Source organism: Tasmannia lanceolata, unplaced genomic scaffold (genome assembly GCF_043159265.1).
Source record: "Tasmannia lanceolata isolate RefF3 unplaced genomic scaffold, GAP_Taslan_0.1 ptg000007l, whole genome shotgun sequence".
Lineage (NCBI taxonomy): Eukaryota > Viridiplantae > Streptophyta > Magnoliopsida > Canellales > Winteraceae > Tasmannia > Tasmannia lanceolata.
This window is the reverse complement of record NW_027518684.1, coordinates 23,805,527-23,831,628: the sequence shown is the minus strand read 5'-3', so window position 1 is coordinate 23,831,628 and position 26,102 is coordinate 23,805,527. Positions and strand designations below refer to the sequence as shown.

The following is a 26,102-nucleotide window of genomic DNA, read 5'->3' as shown; positions in this document are numbered from 1 at the left end:
AACAGAATGAAGGATCCCTCGATCAACCTTCGATCTTACAATTGCTAAAACCTCTTATCTTTTATTTGTTATTTACTTTCCTTGTACCACTCGGCAATACCTGTGCATTTTTATCATTTCCGTTCTAAATTCAATTCAATTCAATTCATTTACTTTTAGTTTTGTATCCTATGATTAGCCGAGTATGGCAGTGTTAGGTACCTTACTGATACGCCAAAAGCTCAAGAGCTGATGGAATGCGTCAGGCAAGGCCCTTTAAACTTGTCCCATACTAGGCTGGGTCCCACCCAGTCTCATACCTAGGCAGGCCCCACTCAGGACCGTAACATACCACCACGCTTTCGCATCCATCGTCCTCGGCGGCCCATTCTGTGACACTTTTACTATGGCTTTTTTTTCCAGATAGCCCTTTCCACGGGTCGCCCCTTCCGTGACTTGAACAAAGGACGTGGTGACTGCTATGATACCAAATGTTAGGTACCTTACCGATACGCCAAAAGTTCCAGAGCTGATGGAACGTGTTAGGCAAGACCCTTTAAACCTGTCCCATACCAGGTTGTGTCCCACGCAGTCCCATTCCTAGGCGGGCCCCCACTCAGGACTGTAACAAGCGGTCATAGCCACTATGCCTAGAAACTCTCTTTGTTAAAACGGTTGTCCTACAATTGTACTCTAGAGGAGACCCACAGAATGGGAACTTTAGAGGAGACTCTCTTCGTAATCGCCTCGATCAACCTTTGCTTTGATATCATGTGAAACAACCAGTTACTCCCAAAAGCTTAAGCTGTTGGAGAAGGTGTTATTAAATCTATACTTTTAACACTCCTATTGAAAGTGATTGCATGATCGGTTTGGTGGTTTGATTTGAAATTGACCAACCATATTGAACAATGACCTGGCACGCCTGATGGGAACACTGTTGGATGGGAACACTGTTGGCGAAGAGAGGAGGTGCATTTGGCCACCAACACATTTGTATATAAAACCGTATAGTAAATAATAGAATATAGATGATGAGTGTACACTCATAATCATCCATCCTTGTTATTTAATCCAACAACAGCTCACTTTTTGAGAAGCTGCTGTTAGATCAAATATCAAGAGGCTGGTACTCCCATCTTACCACTTTTAAGTGTTACCAGGCCCATTCATCGTATAATTTCTTAGTAAATAAAATCCTCCTCTTTTGTGCAAAAAAAAGGTTCTTCTTTTGCATGACAAGTAGGGCTCTTAGAAACTCTGGGACATAGGCGTCTCAAATCTACAAATTTTCAAAATTCAATGTTTTTTGGTAGTTAAACTGGGATTGAACTCCTACCAACATAGCCTTTTACCAATGAACTAGGGGTTCAACCCCTAAAAAAAATTTACATCCTAGGCTGATGATTTCTAGTTACATTTTAACACTCAAATTTGCCCCTAGTTACATTACATTTTTCAAAACTAACTAAATAGCTCGCACCCACCACGTGCTCTGCCTCCGCAACTTCTCGCTCTCTTCATTATATACCATATTTTTTGGTAGGTGTCATGAAGTTCCATTAAATATACAATCTCATGACCCCTTAAATATACAATCTCACGTAAAAACCGAGAGAGAGAGAGAGAGAGAGAGAGAGAGCGAGAGAGAGAGTTAACGTGCGCGGGTGGGGCTAACGTGCGCAGGTGGGGATGGAGGCGTCACTGATAAACGGTGGCGGCATGAGGGTGCCGTCGGGAGATTATCGGGCGGTGAGAGGAATATCGGACTTGATGAGGGTGTTTGTGATGGAATCTAAGAAGCTGTGGGCCATAGCCACTCCTATCATGTTCAATATCTTATGCTTGTACGGTCTAAATTCAACGACTCAGATCTTTGTGGGCCATATCGGAAATCTCGAGCTCTCTGCCGTTGCTATCGGTCTCTCTGTTATCTCTAACTTCTCCTTCGGATTCTTGGTGAGACTCTTCTCCTCTCCCGTTTCGGTTTCCCGATTCTCTCGTTTCGGCTTCCCGTTACGTCTTTTTAGTATGTTTTTTTTTGTTTGTTTGTTAGGGTTTCGATCTTTACATTTCGGATTTGTGACGAGCTTTTCGATTTGAAGTTCGTTCTAAAATCTCTCTCTCTCTCTAGATTTCTATTCGTTTTCTTTAGATTTGAGTTTTCGGATTTTAATCCCCTGCTTTGTATTTCGGTTTGTTATAGTCTCTCTCTCTCTAGCAATTTTCTCGTTTCGGCATCAGCTATTAAGTTTCGGCATGCTGTTGCGTGTTTTTGTTTTTTTGTTAGGGTTTCGATCTTCGCATTTCGGATTTGTGCCGAGTTTTTCGATTTGAAGCTGTTTTATTTTAACTTAGGTATTTGTTGTGATTTCGGCATCTGCTTTTCCTTTCTTTTGTATTTGTTGTAATGTCGTTTCGGTTTCGCGATTTTCTCGTTTCGGCAACAGCTATTACGTTTCGCCGAATTTTTTTTTTGTTTTTCGTTAGGGTTTCGATCTTCAGGTTTCGGATCTCTCGCTATGGGAATTTTTCTTCTCGTTTGTTTTAGATTTCTGGCAATCATTTAGATCTGTAGTTCCTTTCGAATCCCAACCTTTTCGACTTGACTTTTCTCTCCTCTTTTTCATGGCCCTACTCCGGTAAAAGTTTTCCGGCTGAAAAATTTTCCCAGCAATTTTAGGGTTTGGCGTTTTGTTTTTGTTTTTACTTCTCTGAATTTGGCTTTTAGAAGAATCTCTCTGTCTTTGTCATTTATTTTGTTCAGCCTTCTTTTGGATTTCTTTAATTCTCGAAACCTCCTTGTTTTAATAATTTTCGTCTGGGAAATGATATCGGCACTTCCTTATTCTGATAAGACAACACTGTTTTAGTTTATCTTAGCAAGCTTGTTAGGAATAGAAAGTTTGAAATAGCTTTTAATATAGTGTTAAAACGAGTAGGACAGTGACTCTGTTAAAAGATTTACTGTGTGGTTTTCAATTCCCTTGTATTCTTGCTTCTGTATTTTATTAGTTCTTTGATACCCACTTGGAGATTGATATCCGCACTCCCTTATTTTGGTAGCCATAGTTTGAACATGGTGAGTGTTGATATCATTTCCTTGTGTAATGGGGAACTTTTGCAAAGGTGACCTTTCAAAGTAATTTGGACTTGGAGATCCATTGCCACGGGTGTAGGATGCGATCTTGTCCGTTGATCTGGTGGGGTACTATGAGTCTTCTCCATTCTTTTTAAATGAATTTAGATGGTGCTTGTCCAGGTAGTCATATTCTTTTTATAATACTTGCCATATTTTGGCTCTAGCCATAGATCTTGACTGTTCTTCTCATGGGGCCTACTCTAGATGGGTTCCTTCCAAAAAAACACTTCTTTAGGCCTGCTTGTGCCACATGTACATGATTGGATCCGTTGTTCTGATTGGCGTTGGGAATACCTTGATCAGAAGATCCTAGTTCCTCGATCCTTAATCTCGTTTATGGCTATTGATTTTCGTTGTCTTTTACCTCATGACATACCATGTCACCACGTGGTAGTTTACACGATCAACGGTCTCGATTGACCAGATTGCATGCCTAATCACACTATAGATTCATCTACTTTCATGAAAAGAAATGACCTATGCCATGTACCAATACAATGCATAAAAATTATGATGTGGGCTGATGTTTGATTTGCTTGACTATTTCAAATTTTGCTTATCCCAATCTACATTAGTATATATTAACATTTTTTAGAAGATTTAGAAGATTTTTAGAAGATTAGTTAAACATTTTTAGAAGATTTAGTAATAGCTAGGTCTCTACGTATTTACATTTATTATGCAAATTTTAACAGATTGAATAGTTACTAGTTGCTGTGTGTAGTTATTAATAGCAATTAATTGATACAGATAATAATATATGAATATGTTTTTGTAATGTTTTGAATAATGTGGGGGCATGTGCATGACAATCCATGGTTTACCCCCTTTATATATAGTAAATTACATGGATTAGATATCTTATAAATGTAAATTACGTAGTAGCTATTGAATAAATTATAAATATAATTTGCATAATAAATTATAATTTTTTTGAATGGCCCATAATATATTATAATTCCCATTAAATAAATTATAAATTTTTTTTTTATCTCTATGAGATTCCTTATCTTACAAACAACTATTTTAAGGGATCTATATATAATAATAGAGGAAAGGGTTCTTGCTAACGTTAGCAGCTAGCTTAGCTGCTGACGTTAGCGTAAAACAAGGGTGTGCCACCTAAGCATTCATTTGAAAGGCCTCATCATGGATGGGGTGTGTACCAAAAATCAGCTTCATTGGATCATCATAGGATGTCCATTTGTGGGGGTGAAAATGGACAGATACTGTTTGTCCACTAATATGCCCATTTTTTCACCCCACAATGATCCAATGGAGCTGATTTTTTGTGGACACCCTATCCATGAAGGGCATGAAAGGGCCTTCCAAATGAATGCTTTGGATCCCCCCAACAATGTGGGCCCATCTTGTTTTACGCTAACATTAGACCTGCTAACGTAAGCAGGAACCCTTTCCTCATAATAATATTATAATATGGTATCATGCAAATATTGCACACAACAGAGTCTTCTAAAAGGAAGAAAACTTAGCCATAGAAAAAGAAAAATGAAATGCACATGATCAAATCCGTTGGCCTGGTAGGTAAACCACATTCTAGGTCATTGCAGCTGGTCGCGCATTATCGGATTCTCCTAGAACCCTGATCAAATAAGGCCTCTTTAGTAGACCACTAAAACAAGCTAAACCCATTAATTGTTGTTGGTTTTGACCTTACGGATTGTGCGTGGTGAGATCAGGATCATGTAGGTGCCACATGAGGATCCGACAAATCAATGGTCTTGATCACCCCATGTATGTATATGGGACCCAGGTTTGATCATTAATAACATAGCTTAAGAATGATCGTTTGAGTGGTGAACCAATAAGTATAACCTCTCTCCATACCCTCTCTATTTTTACCTAATGAAATCGAGTAATAAAGGCTTTTTTTTGGGGCATGAATCAGATGCTTTTGCTAGTTTCTTGTATGTATGCATGTATGAACAGTCTGTAGTTGAAGTCTATTGTAAGGATATCAAACACCATAAAGTTTTATCTGATGTAAATTCTTTATTGCAAGATTATTTTTCAACTTGGATACATTAATTGATCAGTTCTTTAATATCAGTTCGTCTCTTCTTGCGTTTGAAATGGACAATTGAAGAATGCATTCCTTCAATATTATTTGAAGTTGTTTGACAAATTTGCTCATCCTTTTCGATGACAAATTGATTTGTAGCTTGGCATGGGTAGTGCACTCGAGACACTTTGTGGGCAGGCCTTTGGGGCTGGGCAGGTCCACATGCTCGGTGTCTACATGCAGCGTTCGTGGATAATCCTTTTCGTCTCTTGCATTATCTTGAGCCCAATCTACATCTTTGCCACCCCTGTCCTAAAGCTTCTCGGGCAAGAGACTGCGATCGCTGACCTTGCAGGGAGATTTTCTTTGTACATCCTCCCCCAGTTGTTCTCTCTCGCCATTGTCTTCCCTACGCAAAAGTTCCTACAGGCCCAGAGCAAGGTCTGGGTATTATCATGTATTGGGTTCGCTGCTCTATTCATGCATTTGTTAATGCTTTGGATCTTCATCTATGTCCTTGGGTGGGGTTTGGGTGGTGCCGCTGCTGCTTATGACATCTCAGGCTGGGTGATGGCTCTTGCTCAAGCAATTTACGTCATGGGTTGGTGTAAAGATGGGTGGAAGGGGTTTTCTTGGTTGGCCTTCCGAGAAATATGGGCCTTTGTTCGGCTCTCTCTTGCCTCTGCTGTCATGCTCTGCTTGGAAATTTGGTATATGATGACTCTGGTCGTCCTCACAGGCCACCTGGGTAATGCTGAGATCGCCGTCGGCTCAATTTCGATCTGGTAAGCTTAATCTTTTTCCCATTCCTCCACCAGATCAATGCTAGTAGTTTTCGAGCCAGATACATTCTTTGTCCCATTAATTGGCACAAGCAAATGGACCCATGCATCAGATTCGATCAAGCGGTGGGACCTTTACCTGACTTGTTAAGAGTTGTTGGTGGGTGTCAAGTATGGGTCCCACTGCCTGTAAACCATGTTGGTGTAGCATACTTCTCCCCTTCGGCGTATGATGACAATGTTCCTTCCCTGAAAATTATTTATTTTCCATCCACATCCTCATTGTACTCCAAAACCTATTGGTCAAACCTATAATTTCCAAATTTGGCTAAGGGAACGTATAATGGAACACCCATGATTTGCATCAGTATAAGTTCAGGATACCCACCTGATTTTCAGTCCTGATCCATGCTTAGTGATCACAGGAGATTAAAAAAATAGCTTAAAATTTCGGATATTTGCAACTTGTGAACTTGTAGGAGGTAAATTAGTCTTTTTGGCCAAGCTCCTAAACCGTGTTAGTGGGCATTATTGCGCCTCAAAACTCAATTAGTACCAGTCTTTTCTTTTTTCTTTTTCCTTTCTAGAGCCATTTTTTTGTCCAAAATATAAAGGATACGGATTTTAGCTTAGAGTTCATCTCCTTTCCATAAAATAGATTCTTCAGTTTATGCTTTCACCATGACTAAGTTGCTTTTGTTTCTTGGTGATTTCTGTTTCAGCATGAATATCAATGGGTGGGAAGGGATGGTATTCATTGGGCTCAATGCTGCTATAAGGTAATGTGGTCAAATTATAAACTACAACCTATGCTTTAGGTAATTGGTCGTAGTATTTAGCATTGGTGGGAGAGACATGCCCATGGTGCACCTGTCTATAGACATGCCCATGGTTCCTATGGTGCACTATGTTGAAGTATAGATGATTAAATAACACAAACGCTAACATGTTAAGCTTTTGGAATAATTGGTTGTTTAACATGGTATCCGAGCTATTGCTTAACGATAGGTCCTAGATTCTAAACCCAACAACTCCTTGATATGTACGGCCAACCAGGAAAAAAAGAAGGAGGGGCCACATCTGAGGGGGAGTGTTGAAGTATAAATGATTAAATAACACCAAACAGCTTAAGCTTTTGGAGTAATTGGTTGTTTCACACACTATTGTGTTTTTTTTTAGGCGTAATGGTGGTGGTAGTGTTTTCATGGTGGTGAAAGTGGTGGCGAATGGCAGGGGGTTGTGGAAGTTTTAGTAGGTTGTGGCATGGTGGGTGTACTTTTTTTTCAAGGAACTTGCACCAAGCTCAGAAACAGTTCTGCTTTCTACGATATGACTTGACTAATCAGTAGAAAACTTTCTGATTTTATAAAAGTTTCTTCATTCTTTCATTCAACATGGTGTGCTTTATGTGCAACCACAGTTGTAACTCTGCACTCACCCGAGCCAAACCAACCAGATTGACTCAGCAGACTTCATTGCTGATCAATGTGTCTCAGAACAGTGGGTCTGCTGCATTGGGATGTTGATAGTTAGTAAAAGGCTGTGGTGTGATGGTTTTGTTTCATGTGAGGCGTTGGTGTCATGATAATGAGAAATGAACATAGGGATTGACCATTTTGTTTATGTCTCTCTCTCTTTCTTTTTAATATTCTCTGTTTTCCTTATATGTTTTTCTTTCCTTTTCTTTTCATTTTTCAGCGTTCGTGTCTCGAACGAGCTTGGTTCAGGGCACCCTAGAGCCACCAAGTATTCCGTCATCGTTGTAGTCCTACAATCACTCTTTCTTGGGCTCTTTTTCATGGCCCTGATATTGATATTCCGAACCAAGTTTGCCGTCATCTTTACCAGCAGCAAAGATCTGCAACAAGCTGTCGCCCACCTCGCATATCTTCTCGGTATTACCATGGTGCTCAATAGCATACAGCCAGTTATTTCAGGTACTTACTATTAAATTTACTTGGTTGATTTAAAAACATTCAAGTGAGTTGAAGCTGTTCTTATGGCTTTCCACTTGAAGAGGGTGCTGCTTCATAAGATGATTATTGTTGTTATGAATTTCTACAACTTCTAACCTTTTTGTGTATATGATAAATAGAAAGGATAATGTCTTATCAGGTAAAAACATAATAACAAGAACAATTGCTAATGAATCTTACCCTCAACTAAAATGCTGTCCTCTATATCTTATGATACTTTGAATTTGTAACACTCACATTAAACTGTACTTCCAAAAGGGAGATGATATCCACAGTCCGTTCTTTTTTTTTTTTTGAAAATTGACATATTTCATTAATATTGAAATAGCAATCGGGACCAGTAGTCGTCCCATCCTACATTACAAAATATTAAGGTGGATTGGACCGGCATACTGGCACCATTCCAATTGAGGTAAACAGAACATTGACATTGGATTATAATCATCCCTGCACTAAAAAAAAGACTGTATCCTTTACGTCTTCTTATAGCCATAATGTATGTACCACCTGTGCGTGATAAGGCCACGACTTACTACTGGCCATCAACCTAGAATCTCAGAGACAACACCTTGAAAGACTGGGGCACAAAATAGATGGCTATTGCCTCCTTAATCTCAGCACTTCCGAACTATAACTAATCCACTCCCAGGAAAAAAAACATAGCTAAAACATCCAGACAAAACGAACTGAAAGAACGAATCTCTCAAGTTACGGAAATAGAAAGTAAATTCTGGATATGTAACATGTCGATCGGCAAGCTATTTAGTCTGTAAATTCCTAGGGAAGTTCATCCTTCAAGTTCTTCAGCCTGAAATTGAAACTTCGGCGAGCATAACCTCTCCACAAAACCTTCGAAACCAGCCTAAACTAACCTAAAACAAATCCATTCCTTCTGTCCCACTGGTCTATCATATCTTTCCTTTTCCACTTTTTCTAACTTCCCCTATCATTCTTCACTTCCCATTCCTCTTTTCTCTTCTTTCTTCCTCTTTTTTCTTTTTTCCTCTCATCCCTTTTTTCTTCCTTTCTTTTTCTCGGGCCGGAAGGTTTTTCATGCAAGGTTACTACCCTCGGCCCCCTTGTCCTCATTCTCTTTTCCAACTTCTCTATACTCCTTCAAGGTCCTAATAGCCATAGCACGAAATAAGTTTTTTGTGGCTTCCAAGTTATCGTCAAAACCAATTCCAAAGACATCACCTATTGCCAAGAGTTCGTCCGTTTCCTCACGAGGGACAACTTCATCCTCTTCCGACTCCAGAAAGTCTATCAATCTAGAATTGGCCTCCTGCCTATCCTTGACCTCACCAATCCGTTTTTGAATCTCTAAGCTAACTTCCTGGTCAAGAGGGTCTCTTGACACATGGGAGGCACCATCTGAGGAACCTATCAATTTCTCTAACTGATCAATCTCTGCCGCCTTATTCTCCTCTCAACGTTGACAACGCGCAAGGCGCTCTTCTTCTTGAGCCTTTTGGAAAAAATCCATCTTATAAATTTGGACAAATGCTTCCTTCGGATCAGACTTACCTGAAATCTGAAAGAAGCATTCTTTGTTAGCCATAGCTTCCCGCTTGAACTGCTTCGATTGATTCTTCAAGATAGTCATGTAGATTTCCTTGGGAGTTGGACATTCTTTGGCCGCCATTTGTTCATCATACTTTAAATCTCGGAGAAATTGAAGATCACTAACCTCAAACGAGAGTGCCTTCCGTTTGCTCGGAAGAGATGAAGAAGCGGAAGCCATAGAAGGGAGAAGAAGACGGAAAGGTTTATCCAAATCTTTTAGCAGAAGGTTAAACTTGGAGGCTAGTCTGTGATTTTTTGGTTCCTCTCTCTTACAGGAACCTAAAAGGTTTCTTTTAAAGAGAGACAAACTGCCCGTTGTAGCTAATAAATACTTTTTCTCGATATGCGACCCCCGCCCCTGCAGACCTTTTTGGGGTGAATTGTTTTAAATGAAGGCACAATGCCTTGACCGACTATTGGTATCCTTCGTTGGATTTTTCGGGATTATTTTATTCTTCTTCCCTCTGGAAAAGCGATTTTTTATTTTTACTGACTTTTCTACTGACACAATGTGAAGGCTACCGTCATATATATCCTTCCTAGTACCTTTCCCCGCAGCAATGCTAGATTTGGCTTTTAAGAGCTTCTGACCAGGTATTTCCTTATTACTGACCAATATCCCTTTCGGTGATGGGATAGAACCTTTCGATGCATCTTTCTGATTAGCCATTCCCGATGTGGAAGAAAATTCAAAATCAGGGGTAGGTAAAACAAACGGCTCTTTCCCACTGGAATCGACAAATTTACCCCTAGAGACAACTCGAAGGGGCCCAACCGTTGGTGGATCTACCACCGGAGGTGAATCAACCGGAGCGCCAACCTCCAAAACCACCGGGATTCGTTCCTTCCAAAGAGTCATTAAGGGGCTTTAATGGCTCATCCACCAACCTAACTCCGATTGGATAAATCATAGAATCTACGCATAATGTTTATAAAGGATGGCAAACAATTCCATAAAGGAGTTAATACTTTAACAGAGGCAAATTCCATACAGTGTTCATGACTACCCGACAATTGAGATTCCAGTATCTGACCAAAATGCTGACCCAGAGTCTCCACCATGGATAAGGACCAGGCATGAAGGGGGAATATTAGAGAATCTAAGTCTCACCGATCTTGCACCCGTATTCAAAATAGGAGACCAAGGTTGGAGGGACTTAAGATAGCCTCCCAAAGCATCTCCCTCCTTTCGGAGAATAGAAGTAGCTTGACTCTGGGAATCAAAGGAAAAAAGCATTGATAAAGGACTCAAGCAAAAAGGTTTGCTAAGTTGTGGCAGGGCCCATTGTCTTTTAGCCCAAAACCAGATTCTTCCAGTATAACTCTATTTCTCAAGGTACCAATCAACCAGTTTTTTAAAATCTTCTTCCTATAGCTAATCACTTCACTAGGAATAGATATTACAAGGTTACCTTCCTTAGAGGGTTCCGGGATGTTTTGATTAGGCTTCTTCGGGATCCATACTTTGCCAATATCTACAGTTTTTCTATTCTTCGGCTCCAAACATTTTCTACAAATGCGTCTAGTGCCAAAATTATTGTAGCTGCACTTTGAACACCTCCAATCACTTGCATTATGAGTTTAAACAAACTGATTTCCGCGAGCAAAGCCATTTTTGAAGTCGAGACGGGTTGTCAGTAAATCCAAATCTTCTTGGCTTCCAATCGATCGAGGGAAGGATCTGGGGGGTTGCAACGAGGAGTTATCTCTGTTTCCCCTTTGGCCTATTACTATCAAGGAACTCTGACAACAACTATTGAAAACCCCAATCGAAAAGAAAGCTTCCTGGGTAGAATATCTACTATCAAGCAAATCCAGAAAGGTCGGAGCTGCCCATTCCAGACTGGAGCCACAGATACAGTGGTTGGAAGTGGTATCCAAAACCACCTGAGAGTGATAACGCCGACGATTAAAGAAGCCTCGAACCGACATCGAGCTCCAGATAACCGGAAAAGTCTACCCCAGGGTGCTCATTTTTGCCCTCGTTTTTTTATGGCCTCAAATAGAATTATAACCCACTGCCTACGGATCCACAGTCCATTCTTTTAATAATGACACTCTCCTTTAAGTACACTTTTCTTGTTGTTAAGATATTATAATTTCCAAAAAGCTAGGACTAGATATTCAGGAAAGTGTAAAATAGTGAGCTGTGCCATTATTAAAATAAGGCAGAGCAGATATAATCTTCCTTTTTCCACAAAATGCGTCTAGCCTACAGTAGCTCTCATTTTATCCCGTTCGTTCTATCAATTGCATACAAATGGATGCTTAAATAAAAATGAGCAGCTGTGGCGTTCAAATCCTTGTTTAAGATAGTGGGTATTGTTCCCTGAATGTGATTTTAGGCTATGACATCTCCATGTTGGGGCCCATTCGATCAATGGTTTGGATTATGCTGACCTCACATTAGTTGGCCCCATCTCAAGGTGTCTCAGAGAGCTTGACTCCAACATAGAGGGTCATCAATCAAATCTTTGTTTTGTATGCTTGGAGTAGTACTTGAAAATTTTATTATATGATTTGTTGTTGCAGGTGTTGCTATTGGAGGTGGTTGGCAAAGTTTGGTGGCTTATATTAACTTGGGTTGTTATTATATTTTTGGCCTTCCATTTGGGTTCCTTATGGGCTACAAGCTTAACCTTGGAGTAGAGGTAAGTTTCATTTTCTCATTTTTTTTTCTTGATTGGTGAGCTGGGGTTAGGCAGGACCCCGACCAGATATATTAGAAAAAGAAAAGAGAATTACAAGCGAGGGTAGAAAACTCCCTCCCTATCAGAATTACAAATGTTAAGCAAATTACAAGGAGAGAGAAAGGGGGGAATGGATTCTCCCTTGAAAGGAAAGGATCTCTTAGAGAGGATGTCTGCAACTTGATTTCCTTCCCTCCATGAATGGGAGATCCGCCAACTTTTGAATTTGGTGCTAATGTACTGAACAGATTTAATCAGAGAAGAACTCTTCCAAGGCAACAGGGATTTCCCTGAAATCATGTCAATTGCCACCTGGGAATGATGGCAATTGACAATCATTTTCTCATTGGTAATAAACTATGGGAATGATTCTGGGAATACACACGCACACGTGCGCGGTCGCACACCAAATAATCAGTAAATGCTCTCATCGCCATAACTTGTTTGAGGTAGCACTTGGTTCGGTTTGCACATACACAAATTGTTCTATGTATGTATTGTACAACAGAGTTTTAAAGCTTGGGTGCGGACAAAAACTTGTCCGAGGTCAATCTGATTCGAGTCTGGCAAGTAAATGATCAATGCGATCAATATTTCATTGGCCGAGTGCGAGTCAAAGGAGTTTTTGATATACACTTAAAAAACATTGGAGTGAAGAAATCATTACTATTTTTTCGGGCAATGTTGTTATTGGGGAATGACTTCATTCATCCTAGATGCATTGTACTATTACCATGCTTTCTAACAATATCATGCACATGTACCATGTACCCCACATTGATATGAAATACTCTCTTGGGGTGGTTCACATTAGATAGATCATAATCCCAATATCAAAAATTTTCAACACATCTTCAGTGACTTTTTTGGCCGTTGAATTTGGATAATTTGTATGCATATAACTTTCACTGTTTTTTTCAACAATCTAGGGCAGGTAATTTTGTAGAAATAAAGTTTTCTGGCTTAACACATTCTAGACAACACAGTTACACTGGAAATAGTAAACACCACAAGCTATAAAAATAACATGAGTGTTTTACGTGGTTCGACAAGATTGCCTAATCCCAATATACAACTACAAATCAACTCCTTCGGTCTTTTTACTTGTGTCTGGAGTATTATAAATCGTAAGATTCATTGATACCATAGTTACTGGAAACTCATCGGGTGGGTGGGACACCCGTTTCCCCTAAAACGCGTTTCTCGCGGGTGGGGAACTCGTTTCCCCTAAAACGTGTTCCCGCGTTTCAGAAACGTTTTTGAAACATGATAAAAAAAAAATTGAGAAGTGTTTCCGAAACGCATGGGAAACATATGAGAAACTTATGTAAATCATGTGTGAAACGCATGATAAACTTATGCAACACTCGTAGAAAATGCATGTGAACGTGTAGGAAACATGAATGGAACTTACAAAAATCATCTTGAAAAAAACACATAAAAAATTGTGGAATAGATATTAAAAAAAGAAAACAATAGCATATATTGTAATAAAATAAAAAATAAGAAAATTCAAATAGAAATTTGAAATTAACAAAATTTAAATATACAAAACCACATATTTCATGTTTTCCTTGTGTTTCATGTGTTTTTTTCGGTCTTTTTTGAAACGCTTGTAATGCGTTTCCTAAGACGCTTCTCATACGATTTTCTATGGTTTTCTCTTTTCTCGTTTCCCCTATATTTTTTTCATGCATTTCCCGTTTCTGTTTCATGTTTCGTTTACCGAATTCATTTCCCACCCCGGTAACTATGATTCACACACACACACACACACATATCAAAGAAATATAAGAAATCCTAAGCAAAGTAGAGAATAATAAAATAGTCACTTGTTCATTTTCTTACAGATCCATTCATTTAAATCGAAACTGATTAGCTATTCAATATCATAATACAGATTGTTTTTTAACAAATATGTCCCATACTAATCATCTATTTCTTATCCAAGCACATGCATATTAGACAATAACCTTTAAAATAATAAAAAGACACAAGATCATATCAATTTTCAAGCTCTCAAATATCAAATGAAAAATATTAATTATATTGTCGATGTTGTTCTCATTATAGTCGCCTCCCTCTTCGTTGTAAGTACTGCCCTCAAGCATATACATTATGTTTGACTAGGTCAAATTTATTCGATTCGTTAAAACTCTCGTCTTTTTCTTCCCACGAAAGAGTTTCGAAGGCTTTTTCTAATGTAGAAGGTATATCCTATTTTCTTTTATACAAAACTTAATTAGGATAAATTGTATGAATCATAAGAATTAAACGATTTTGAATGTTTATCGATCCCTAATTATATGCGGAAGATTTAGAACTTAAAATTTTCAAAATCGTGCCAATTGATAGTCTGATGGGTTACTTTCGGAAGAAAAAAAATTCGACATGTTTGAAAATTGTCACTAACATTTGAAAGTATTGGTACAATGTGTCTCCATTTGGGATTGGTAGTTGTATTGAAACTTTGTTGGTGAATCAGCCTTTTTTTAAACTATCTATTCTAATGTTTCCAATTGGGATTGGTAGTTGTATTGAAACTTTGTTGGTGAATCAACCTTTTTTTGGTACTATCAATTCCAATATACTACTGCTGTTTGTTTTATGATTAAGTCATCTTGTTATGTATTGGCTTCGCTTGCTACGATCTTTTTTGTAGGGGATTGAAATTGAATAATACAGACTAATAGTAAAAATGCACATTATATTCTCTTTATAGGAGATTGAAAACACACCAAAAATTCTATCATTCATACACCGATTCTGAAGGGACCTTGGCACAGACACAAAAAGTAGGATCCGTGGATCCAACTGAATAGGGACCCAATTGAGTTAGGATTCAAATGGATCATATCGATCATGACACAAACATAGGTGGATCTGATCAAATTGGGGCCATTGACAGACCTTGTCAGGCCACTAGGACTGGTATCACCCAATTAAAGAGATTCCAGTGCTGCAGGACACTCACGATATGACTATTAGATGAACGGTCCTAATTGATGATCAGATCATCAACTGTAAAATGAGTTGCACTTTGATTATTTTTTAGGCATGCATCCCTTTTCATCTGTTTCCCTTTCACAAGCTTTCTGAACTAATTGGCTGTTATACTATCAGGGGATTTGGGCTGGAATGCTTTGTGGAACTGCACTTCAAACATTGATCCTTTTGGTAATCATATGGAGAACCAACTGGACTAAAGAGGTAAAATGATATCATGTCTGTTAAGCACTTTTGAAGAAGGAAAAAAAAAAGTATTCTTTTCCAAAAATGGAATGATCTCTTCATTTTTAACTTGTTGGGAATTGTACCAATCAATGATTAATGTATAAAATGAAGGGGAGTCCCAATATCAAAACAAGTGAGTGCGGGTATGTGTTCATTCAATAGATTATTTAATTTCATGTTAAATGGAGCTACTTGCACTCTCAACTTGATCGAAACATGATTAATTACATTGTAATCTCTGAAAAATGTCTCAAAAATATCTGAGGCAGCATCTTTGGGTGGTTTTTGAGGGAAATTCTTGATAGAAAGAGGGAGATTATATCGGCATTTCCATGTTTTGATATTAGCACTCCTGTATTGTAAACTTAATTGATTGGCTATTGATAGCTTACTAGGAATTCTGCCAGCCAAAGAAATTGTACAAAATGTTGAGTAAATATCAAAATAAGTGATTATTTAAAATTTGATATTGCAGGCTGATCAGGCATCCGAACGGGTGCGGCTGTGGGGCGGAGATGAATATGAAGCTCCGAAGTTGCAGATCTGAGTCGGTTTTTCTGGCATGTTCCGTAATTTGTTTTCCTTTTTGTTATTATTATTTTTGCTTTTCTTTTTGCATTGTAGTTTTTTTTTCCAGTTTTATTTTAATTTTAAAAATGGGGTTTAGAGTTACCCGACCCATTTTGAAAGTAGGAACTAAACTACACAGAAACATTGAAGCAGCGTAGGAAAACTCAAAAAATGCTATCAATGTCCATCCAAATGCACCCTTCTGGCTTATTTGGATAACACCAATGTTTAATTTTTTTCTTCTTTGTTTTCTTTTGGAAGAATAGTTGTTGTCCGATTTTAAGATTGTGGTGTATATGATTGTGTAAGAATCAATCCTTGTATAATGCTTGAGCTTACGAACTCTTGAAGTTGTTGAAGAGAAAAAAGGTTGAGTCATGTCACTTGTCCTCTCTCCTTAAAATCATATTTTAGCCCTACGGGCGAGGGGAGATGTGAAATGTTGGGGTCTAGCCCATGATGTAGGCCCTACACCCACACACTATTCCATTTTACAATCGGGAAAGAGAGACTTTGTGGTGTGAGTGAAAAACAGAAAAAAGAAAAGAAAAGGAGAGAGAGTTTTGGGTGAAAACTTATGGGAAAATTTCTATTGCTATTTCTCGAGGTAATCCACATCGATGTAATGAAAGCGAAGGGCCCACGACAATGACGGAACGCCCCCAACACTCCACCTTTGTCATATATTCCATATATCACACTGGATAGATATCATATTCATGGAATACGATTCACTTTCAAGATGCCTTGATGGTGAGAGTGATGTTGAGTTAACCAATTTAATTAGTGTAGATTTTGTCGGATTCACCTCATGGTTTTTCTCTCTTCACTGGAGGGTTTTTCTTGAAATCTTTTGGTTTCTCTTGTGTTAACGCTGTCTTGGTCCTTGATTCTTTAATTCACACAGAGACTTGCTTCAAAAATTTTAGTGGTTTTTCTTTTGCAAAATCCCTAGAAGTGGTATCAAATTAGTAAGGCCAGGTGGCAACCCAAGAGGGGGTGAATTGGATTTCTAAAAACTTTGTTCTCTTTAAAAACAATTTCACAATTTCAGTGCAAGAACAAGACTAGTTAAATACTAAAGAAATCAAACATGCAAAATAAAGATAAAGAGAAAGATAAGAGTTCACAGATGATTTATAATGGTTCGGCCCAATTACAGGTGAAGACCAACCTGTTACAAGCTTTCGCTCTCCCGAGGTTGATATGGTGCCTTTCCATCAAACCATGCTTTATTCTTAACCTTGTTTGAAGGTTGATGCAGTGTCATTCTCATCAATTACAAGAAGAAAGGAAATAGCCTTCACAGTGTTTACAATTGAAGTACAAACATTGTTAAAGAATAGATTACAGGAAGAAACCTAAGCTAATCCCTCAAATATTATGCCAATAATGGCACAAAGGGATCTCACAATAGGGTACATGTCAAAAGAGGGCGCCTTAGAACCCTTTATATAGAGCTTAGAAGCAAGTACTAGCCGTTACTAGGCTTCCAACAGTTAGAACGGAGGCTTCCAAGGAGGCCCGTCCAACTAGCTGTTACTAAAAGAAATTTGCGCAGATCACCCCCACAGAGGTCCGTGGACGAAGGTCTGTTCTCACTCGAGAAAACCCCAAGTCTGACCAGAATAACCCTAAGTGTGAATGAGGTAACCCTGATTTCTTTTTCCTTTTGACTTTTCTATTGCCTTTGTTTTTTCCAGCACCAATACTTGTTTTTTTCCTCCTCCTTCATCCTCTTTTCCATTTTTTTCAGTGATTTTTATTTTTTTCAGTGTTGATTTTTTTCCTTCTTCCTCTTCTTTTCCATTTCTTCCAGCACCATCATCTTCTGTTCTTTCTCTTCCTCTCTTCTTCTTCATCTTTTTCTCTTCTTCCTCTTCCTCCTATTCTTCCTCTTCATCCTCTTTCTTTTCCTTGCTCTTCCTCATCTTCTCTAGTTGCACAGATGAAAATTGATGAAAACTGATGAGAAGACGTGGTGTTGTGCTTTATTTGAGTATAGGGTAAAATTGTCTTTTGGTTCGGCAGAAAAGGTAAAATGCCCATTTTCACAAACTTTGTATTTCGGTATTTCCATTTGATAATTTCAAATATTTCATGCCTCCCATTGATATTTAATCCGAAAAGGGAAAAAAACAAACAAACAGGGTCTGTACAATTATTAAAGCATGGTTGTGCTGAAATGCTGATATCATTTGCCTTAAAATAATGAGAAGTGTTCATTATAGAAGACAGGAGCATAGCTGTGTCAATGGATCCAGACAATCCAATGGACTATCCGCATTTGAAGTTTAATGGACAGGACCTAGACACACTACTAGGATCCATGGATGTACTTCGGATCCCGATCATCAGCAGGATTTGGCATAGGCACGACGGTAGTGCGCCGGTGGATCCCCGTGCCCCTTTTCACCTCTCCCCCAACACACGACATCCCCCACATGTGCGGTGTTAGGAATTGTGTCCCGCCTCCCTACAAGCCAATCAATCCTTCCCGGAATTAAATGCACATGCTATAACCCATCATCATCCCTTGAAACCTACACCAAAGGACGGTGTACAAACTTTGCAACTTACAAAAGCCCCTATGCTCAAAGAAACAAGGATTGTTTGTGGAAATCCCACACATTTTTCCATCGTCTTCAACCCTGAAACCCCAAGAAAAGCTTACATTTTGCCATCCACATCGCTTGATTTTCACTGTGATATCAATTTCTAACTTGAGCATCAAAGTGGCTTCCAAGAGCCAAAGTGCCAGGGGCCTAATGCTTTCTCTTTGAGCGCGAGATGGCATAGATCGAACCTCTACTAGCCCTCGGATCGGAGAACCAGATTTTCGCATCATCAACCACCCATGGCCATAGTTGTTGGAGTTATGTTCCAAAACATGCAGAGCTACAGATATTTGGAAAGAGCTGCCGATTGAGATGGATTAATTAGTTGAGGCTTGGCCTTAAGAGGGGTACTTTTTTTAGCAGAAGAGGCCCCTTCCACAGGCCACTGAACGTCCACCACAACCAGTTCCCGCCTTCCAGATTCATCTTCTCTTCTCTGCATTTGGATTTACAAAAGCTCGTATGGAGAAGGGTGTTGTTCTTTATGAAACCAAATTAATTGCAGAACTTACCTCCGGCCATGGCGATTAGAATCGAAGATTACGACTCCCTCAAGCTTTGGCGAATCACAAACACGAACCTTGATCTCCGCTGCGCACGAACAAGAGAGATATTCTACTCTTAAGAAGACCTTAAGGCTCGATCGATTGAATCGCATGCACACTTTCCTCTCATATTAGGGATCCTCTCTTTAGATGGAACTTTTGCTATACGTATGTGTGTTATTCCCATCAAACGCAACACACACGTGCGCGCGCGCACACATATATTTCGGATCACAAAAGTTTGTGTCATTCCACACTTCTAACACTAATGTGTTTAAGAGTTCTTAAACACTTGGGATTTATCTCTAAGACTTCTTTTGTAAATAGAACTCAAAGTGGGTAGGAAAGCCAACGTTTTATCTTAAAGTGGGTCCCACCAATGTCGGCCACACTAAAACGCCAACAATGGGGACCTAGCCAAGGAGCCCACATGCAGTTGTCGTCCATACTTCCAGCTCCCATGACATTTTCTTTTTTTGCCAAAGAGAGAGAGCTTTCCATTCCATCCGGTGATGAGAATGGGAACCGGCTGAGAGAGAGAGAGAGAGAGAGAGAGAGAGAGAGAGAGAGAGAGAGAGAGAGAGAGAGAGAGAGAGAGAGAGCATTCCATCCGGTGATAGAATGGGATATGTAAGGATTCCAACAATTAATAAGGATGAGAACCGACTAGTGGAAAAACTTAGACATTTTGCAGGTGACTGAGAGAGCATTCCATCCGGTGATAGAATGGGATATGTAAGGATTCCAGACGGTAATAAGGATGAGAACCGACTCGTGGAAAAACTTAGACATTTTGCAGGTGACTGCATATTCGAAGTGGGTGAGTTTATCAGAGCCCTTTTATAAAACGGCCTGGTAGATAAAATCCTTCTCTTTTGTTTTTTGCATGAAATATAGAAACTCTGAAATTTTTTCCAAAATTTATGCAGTAGACTGAATTCTAGTAACATTTTTCAAAACTAACTAGATAGCTCTCAACCACCACACGCCCTTCCTCAACAATGATCTCCCTCTCAGTAAAAAAACTTTATATATAAAATATCTTTCTCTTTGATAGGCAAGCTGGGATCGAACCAGATAGGAAGTTTTGTAGAAAACCATTTTGTGGCCTCACTTTTGCAGGAGAGAACAGCCGCCATAGATGCATTAAATAACTAGGACAAGATCTCCTAAAAATGAGCCTTTTTAAAGTTGGGCATGACACCCATGTATATGAGAAAGTAATTAGCACAAGTAAAATAAGATAAACCGAAATGGGGAAACAAGCCTTAACTCCGTTAGTTTCAATACCACCTTCGTCACATTTAATCTTCTTTGCAGTTTTATATTTATAAACCGGGATAAACATTTTATGTTATTCGATGGCATCTTTTTTTTTATAAAGGAATTTGCTAGGTTCCATCACAAAAGGCATTTCACAGCTGGTCTATGCATGTCAGTGAATGGAGACAAGACTTCTGTCTCCATTCACGAGGTGAGTGGTATGACATGCGACAGACCAGCCGCGAAATGCCTTGTGCGATGGACACTGGCAATTCCCTTTTATAAAATATTAGAACATATTATGTGTTGGGAAAGTTGCCTTATTTCCCACCCACACAGATTGCTTGGGTGGGAAGGCAAGTAACCGGTTAGGAAACAATAGCTTTTAGGTTTTCTTTAAAACCTATGGGATAGCAAGTTTCTCGTGTGGAAACGGCAAGAGGAGATTGGGGGTGTGTCGGCTGCCCTAAGGAGAGTGAGAAAAAGAGAGAGAAAGGGAGAAAGAGAGGGAAAAGAGGTTTTTTCTTCTCGGGTTTTTCTCTTGGGTTCTTTTTCGAATTTATCTCTCAGGTTATCTCGTGTATACGGTCTTGGGTTTGGGAAGCAAGGAAAGGGTTGCGGGTTTGAGATTAATCCATTATAATCATTGTATTTGTTTTCTCATAGTGGAAGATCGTGTTTCTCGCCCGTGGAGTAGGCTTTGCCGAACCACCGAACCACGTAAAATCTCCGTGTTCATCTTGTGGCTTGTTTGTTACTTTTACCTTTCCGTTTAATTTGTGCATGATCGGATCGGATTGCCCGTCGGATTTTCTCAACATTATGTATTAGAAAATAAGTCTATCACCCGGTTTTTCTTGTAATCTCACCATCCCATAAATTTCATTTCTTTGTTAGCATCTGATAATGAGAGAGAGAGAGAGAGAGAGAGAGAGAGAGAGAGAGAGAGAGAGGTCAACGGTTTTATTCTTCTTGTCATTTGAGAGAGATGAGCTGACAGTCTTGCCCCCTTTTAGTTAGAAACTTATTGTAAACACACACCCTCCAATCTTTTTAGAATGCTAGTGATATGAAATGTGATTAGGATTTGTTAATTTTGACTGCTGTTTTCCTTTCTATTTTATTTTTTTCTCTTCCTTTTCCTATGTTGTACCTATATTTAGTATTGTAAAGCGAGGAGTTCTAAAATGAAGGGCGCCCTTGCAAAAAAAGGGACTGAAGGGCACCCCCATTGGTTGTAAATCACTGAAGTGAATTGAATGTTCTTTGACTTTTCATCTCATTAAATGCACTTTGGGTCTGTTTAGTTGAGGCCTAGAAACATAAACGGAAAGGAAAAGAGGGTTATTTTCCCTGGAATGGCACTAAAATGGTTGTTTCGTAGTTGGAAAACGGAAAGCGCTCTAATTTCGTGAGTCTTACGTGGAGTCCGTCAAATCCAACGTGTCGGCCCACTTTCCTTGACAAAAAATCCGTCACTTTGACTCGGAAAGGAACTACTTTCCTCGATTACAGTCTTTGTTGGGAAAAAAACCCCACATGCGACGCGAGAAAGAACGAAGTAGGGTTTTTGCAACGTCTCTCTTCTCGCCCGAGGCCTTCGACCTCCATCGCTCAATTGGTCTTCCCTCCACTCGTCCTCCTTCCCCAATCAGGTAGGCATCTTCCCTTTCTCCTCTTCTCCTATTTTTTGTATTTTTTTATATTTCCATTGTAGAAGATGACTTTTTTGGGTTGGATCTTTGTTTTTCTTTTCCCTAGTGCTTGGATGTACATAATGGTGTGGCTTGGTTGTCTGTTTGTGTTGGACCTTTGTATTATTTTGGTTTTCATTCTTCTCTTTTTTTCAGAATTTTTAATATGTGCTTTAAGGATAAATATAATAGGGTTTGTAAGAATCAGATTTTCTTTCTCTCTGTGTTGCTTTGATTTTTCGTTTATTTCAATGGATCTCTTTTCAATGGATCCCAAAAGCAGAACAAGCCACCAAAACCCCCCAAAAAATTTTAAGTTCAGAGATTGGGGTTTTTTGGTGTCTTGATCTGTCTTGGGACAATGGTGGAGTGCTTCTTATTTAACTTTTTTTGATTTGAAAAATGGTTTTTTGTTGCTTGATTGGTACTTTGTTGTTGACCTTGGCAAATTTTGGTGGGTTGGCTTTGATGGTGTTAATGGTGGTTTAATTGGGTTGGATTTGATGGTGTGGAGGGTGGGGTTATTGTTGGTTATGTTGTGGTGGACTATTGACATGAGGGTGTTAATGTTGGTTTGTTGGAGATTTTGGTGGTGTTGTTTGGGTTCGGAGTGTTTTTCATTTAAATTTTTCGAAGGTTTTTTACGTGGGTTTAATTGGAGATTTTGATGGTGTTGATGGTGGTATATAATTTTGGGTTTGGATCTGTCAATATTTTGTGGGTGTGGATCCATAAACCACCCTCTTTTTCATTTTATTCCTTTCATTTATTTTTGCTCTTCTTTGTCTTGCAGGCTGTTGGTGGCCTCATCTGAGCTTCTTTTTCAAGAACTTTTTCATTTTTTGCATAGTTATCAATACTCACACTTAATTTTTTCCTTCCATTTATGTTAGATAAATGTATTTAGGTAGATGTGCCTGTATGTGTTTGGATGGATGGGTGGTTTATGGAGGGATTGTTTGTGGAGGGATTGTTTATGGAGGATGGTTATGGAGGGTTATGGAGGGTTATGGAGGGATTGATGGTTTTGGAGGGATGGGTTGTGGATGGATGGATTGTTTATGGAGGGAGGGTTTATTGATGGATGGATTGTTTCTGATTGTCTTGTTTGTGCTTGTGTTTAAGATGCCTTATTTGTGATTGTGTTGTGTTTTCAATTGAGTTATTGACTTCTTATTTAGAGTAAGATGCCTCGTCGTCCTACAAGAAGGAGGAAGAAAGAGTTGATGCGAAGAGCTGAGTTGAGGCGTAGGAATGAGCTAGTTGGGCAAGCAGTCACACTACTAATGGCTGGTGCTGCTGCTATGTTAGTACTTTGTAAAGAGTACTACAAACAATATCTTATCAGAGCTCCCTATGAAAGCAATTACTTCACGCGTCGTATGTTCATTTCTTTTGTCATTGATTTAGATGAACATTGTCATAACTTGCTACGGATGAACGTCACATGTTTTTGTCAATTTATCGAAATAATTAAACGAGCGGGAACCCCAGAAGATACAATCCATTGTAAAGTGGAGGAGCAAGTTGCCATCTTCTTGCATATTGTAGCACATAATCAGAGGGTTCGGACTATTAGAACATGTGCTAGATGTTCAGGGGCAACTGTTTCGACGTATTTCAACAAAGTACTAAAGGCAATTTTGGGTATGCAAGATTTCTTCATCAAACCGCAAACAGGTGAGACACCATCGCAGATTGAGGGAAATTCAAGGTGGATGCCATATTTCAAGGATTGCATCGGTGCAATAGACGGGAGATACATACGTGCTAAAGTCCCAATTGAAGAAAAACCTAGCTACTTTTGTCGTAAGCATTTTATAGCTCAAAATATTTTGCCGGCCTGTGACTTTGACCTAAAATTCACGTATGTCCTAGCCGGATGGGAGGGTTCGGCTTCTGACTCGAGAGTATTAGCGGATACATTAACAAGGGTTGACAAGATTCCACTTATTCCAGGTACATTGTATATGGCGTAGTTCCATTGCAGTAAACAAGTTTCCACATATTACTAGTTACTGATATAGAATCTATTTTTATTTGTAGGAAAGTTTTACCTCGTCGATGACGGCTACCCTCTCTTGCGACATTTCGTTACCCCGCATCGTAAGACAGCATACCACCTAAATGAGTGGAGAGGGCGGCGTCCAAGGACTAGTAATGAGTTGTTCAATCATAGACACTCGTCGTGTCGAAATATCATTGAGCGCACATTTGGTGTCTTGAAAAAGCATTTCAATATTCTTAATGAAGAACCGATGTACAATTTCGATAAGCAGATTGACATTTTCTTGGCATGTTGCTGTATCCATAACCATATTCGGCAGTTCATGCCTAATGATTCAATAGTAGAAGCTGTGGACAACTTTCTAGCTGCACAACTCTTGGTAGAAGCTGTGGAAGATGAGGACATACCACGAGATCCTCCTCAATCAAGGGATGATGTCAAACGAGCAGGAGAGGAAATTAGAAACACAATTACCACACAAATGTGGAACGATTTCAGTAGACGTCATTGACGTTAGGGGATTATACTTTCATGTTTGTTGTCATCGGCGTCATTTGTAGGTTATATGGTTGTATGACTCTTTTACTCTTTCACTCCATATATGGTTGGAGTAACTTCGTTATGTTTTGATCTTTGGTTATGTTGGTTGTTATATGGTTGTATGACTCTTTTACTCTTTGACTCCATATATGGTTATATAACTTTGTTATGTTTTGATCTTTGGTTATGTTGGTTATTATATGGATGTATGACTCCTAACAAACATATATGTGCTTTACATCAGAATGACAACTGCTCCACAAAACTCGCAGAAGAAGGGGAAGAATGTTATTTGGAATGACCAAATGGATAAGGTGCTAATAGATACCCTCATAGTTCAAATCACGTAGAGGTACAAAATTTCAAACGGTTTTAAGGAACCCGCTTACGTAGCTGTGGCCACTGCAATGAATAACTTTTTCAACCTCAATCTCAACAAGGAGCCCATAAAGAACAGCATAAAGACAATGAAACAAACATACAAGAATGACTGCATCATCCTCACTAGAAGCGGTTTTGGTTGGGACGATGACTCGAAAATGGTCATCTGCGAGAAAGAGGTCTACGATGACTACGTCGCTGTAAGAAACACTTCCTTTCAAGATACAATGTTCTTATAGTAATACCATATTCAATATCTTCTTATTTTTTATGCTCCTTGTCACATAAGAAACAGTTCACTACCCATCATGTTTTGCATGACGACATGTCTAAAATCTTTGGAGATAAATTCGCGAAAGGGGCCAAGTCTAGGACGCATGAGATTCCAACCATAGAAAGTTCGCATCTAGTCAATCTTGATGACATTGGGGAGAACTTCGCAGATGACTATACCCCCACGTCTCAACGGCCACCATCTCCGACAGCAGATCCCATTAATGGTGGTAGTGAGACATCTCCACCAAGGCGGGTTGGTAGTAGACGACAAAGGACTCGCCAGGGTGGGGTATGGTTTGGATAGCATGTCGCGTCTTTCATCAAGCATGGACAAGATTGCCGATGCCCTCACAGGTTCAAGTGCCCCTGCTTACCTTGCACAGCTTCGCGAAGCTGTTAGAGAGGTTGGTGGTTTTTCGCAGGAGATTTCGTTGAGGACCACGAAGTATCTCACAATAAATCCATCTCAAGCGCATCTTTTCATCATGTACGAGGAGGACGAGAGGAGGTCGTACATCCAAAGGAAGATGGCTCGTTTCATCAGGCAAGAGATGGATGATTGAGGGAGGAGATGGCGATGGGCCACGTATCTTCTATCTTTTCATTTCATTGAACAATACGTTTATAGCACTTTTTTGTGGTAGTTATGGTGATATGAACTTTTATGGTTATATGAACTTTACAGTCTTTGTTTTATTTTATCTGTAATGATGCTTTGACATTTGGATGGTGGTTAACTACGTGATGGTGGTAGTTAACTTGTTATGCGGTAGCATTAAGGTAAGTGATGGTGGTAGTTAACTTATCTGTAATGA

At 39.3% G+C, this 26,102-nt stretch overlaps 2 protein-coding genes across 4 annotated transcripts; both read left to right on the top strand.

Moving 5' to 3' along the window:
* The first annotated feature begins 1,560 nt into the window (after positions 1–1,560).
* On the top strand, positions 1,561–16,340 carry LOC143882317 (protein DETOXIFICATION 35-like). Of its 3 annotated transcripts, none has more exons than XM_077385849.1 (7): positions 1,561–1,938; positions 5,304–5,929; positions 6,649–6,705; positions 7,625–7,863; positions 12,001–12,119; positions 15,282–15,368; positions 15,868–16,340. In XM_077385849.1, the coding sequence occupies exons 1-7, from the start codon at positions 1,672–1,674 to the stop codon at positions 15,937–15,939; spliced, it is 1,467 nt and encodes a 488-aa protein (XP_077241964.1). In that variant the 5' UTR covers positions 1,561–1,671; the 3' UTR covers positions 15,940–16,340. The 3 variants fall into 3 exon arrangements, with proteins under 3 accessions (XP_077241964.1, XP_077241965.1, XP_077241966.1); XM_077385850.1 differs by lacking the exon at positions 1,561–1,938 and adding an exon at positions 2,372–3,241; XM_077385851.1 differs by lacking the exon at positions 1,561–1,938 and adding an exon at positions 2,378–3,182.
* Positions 16,341–23,269: 6,929 nt separating this feature from the next.
* LOC143880681 (uncharacterized) lies at positions 23,270–24,601 on the top strand. The gene is made up of 2 exons (XM_077383653.1): positions 23,270–24,041; positions 24,129–24,601. The coding sequence occupies exons 1-2, from the start codon at positions 23,270–23,272 to the stop codon at positions 24,599–24,601; spliced, it is 1,245 nt and encodes a 414-aa protein (XP_077239768.1).
* The last annotated feature ends 1,501 nt before the right edge of the window (positions 24,602–26,102 follow it).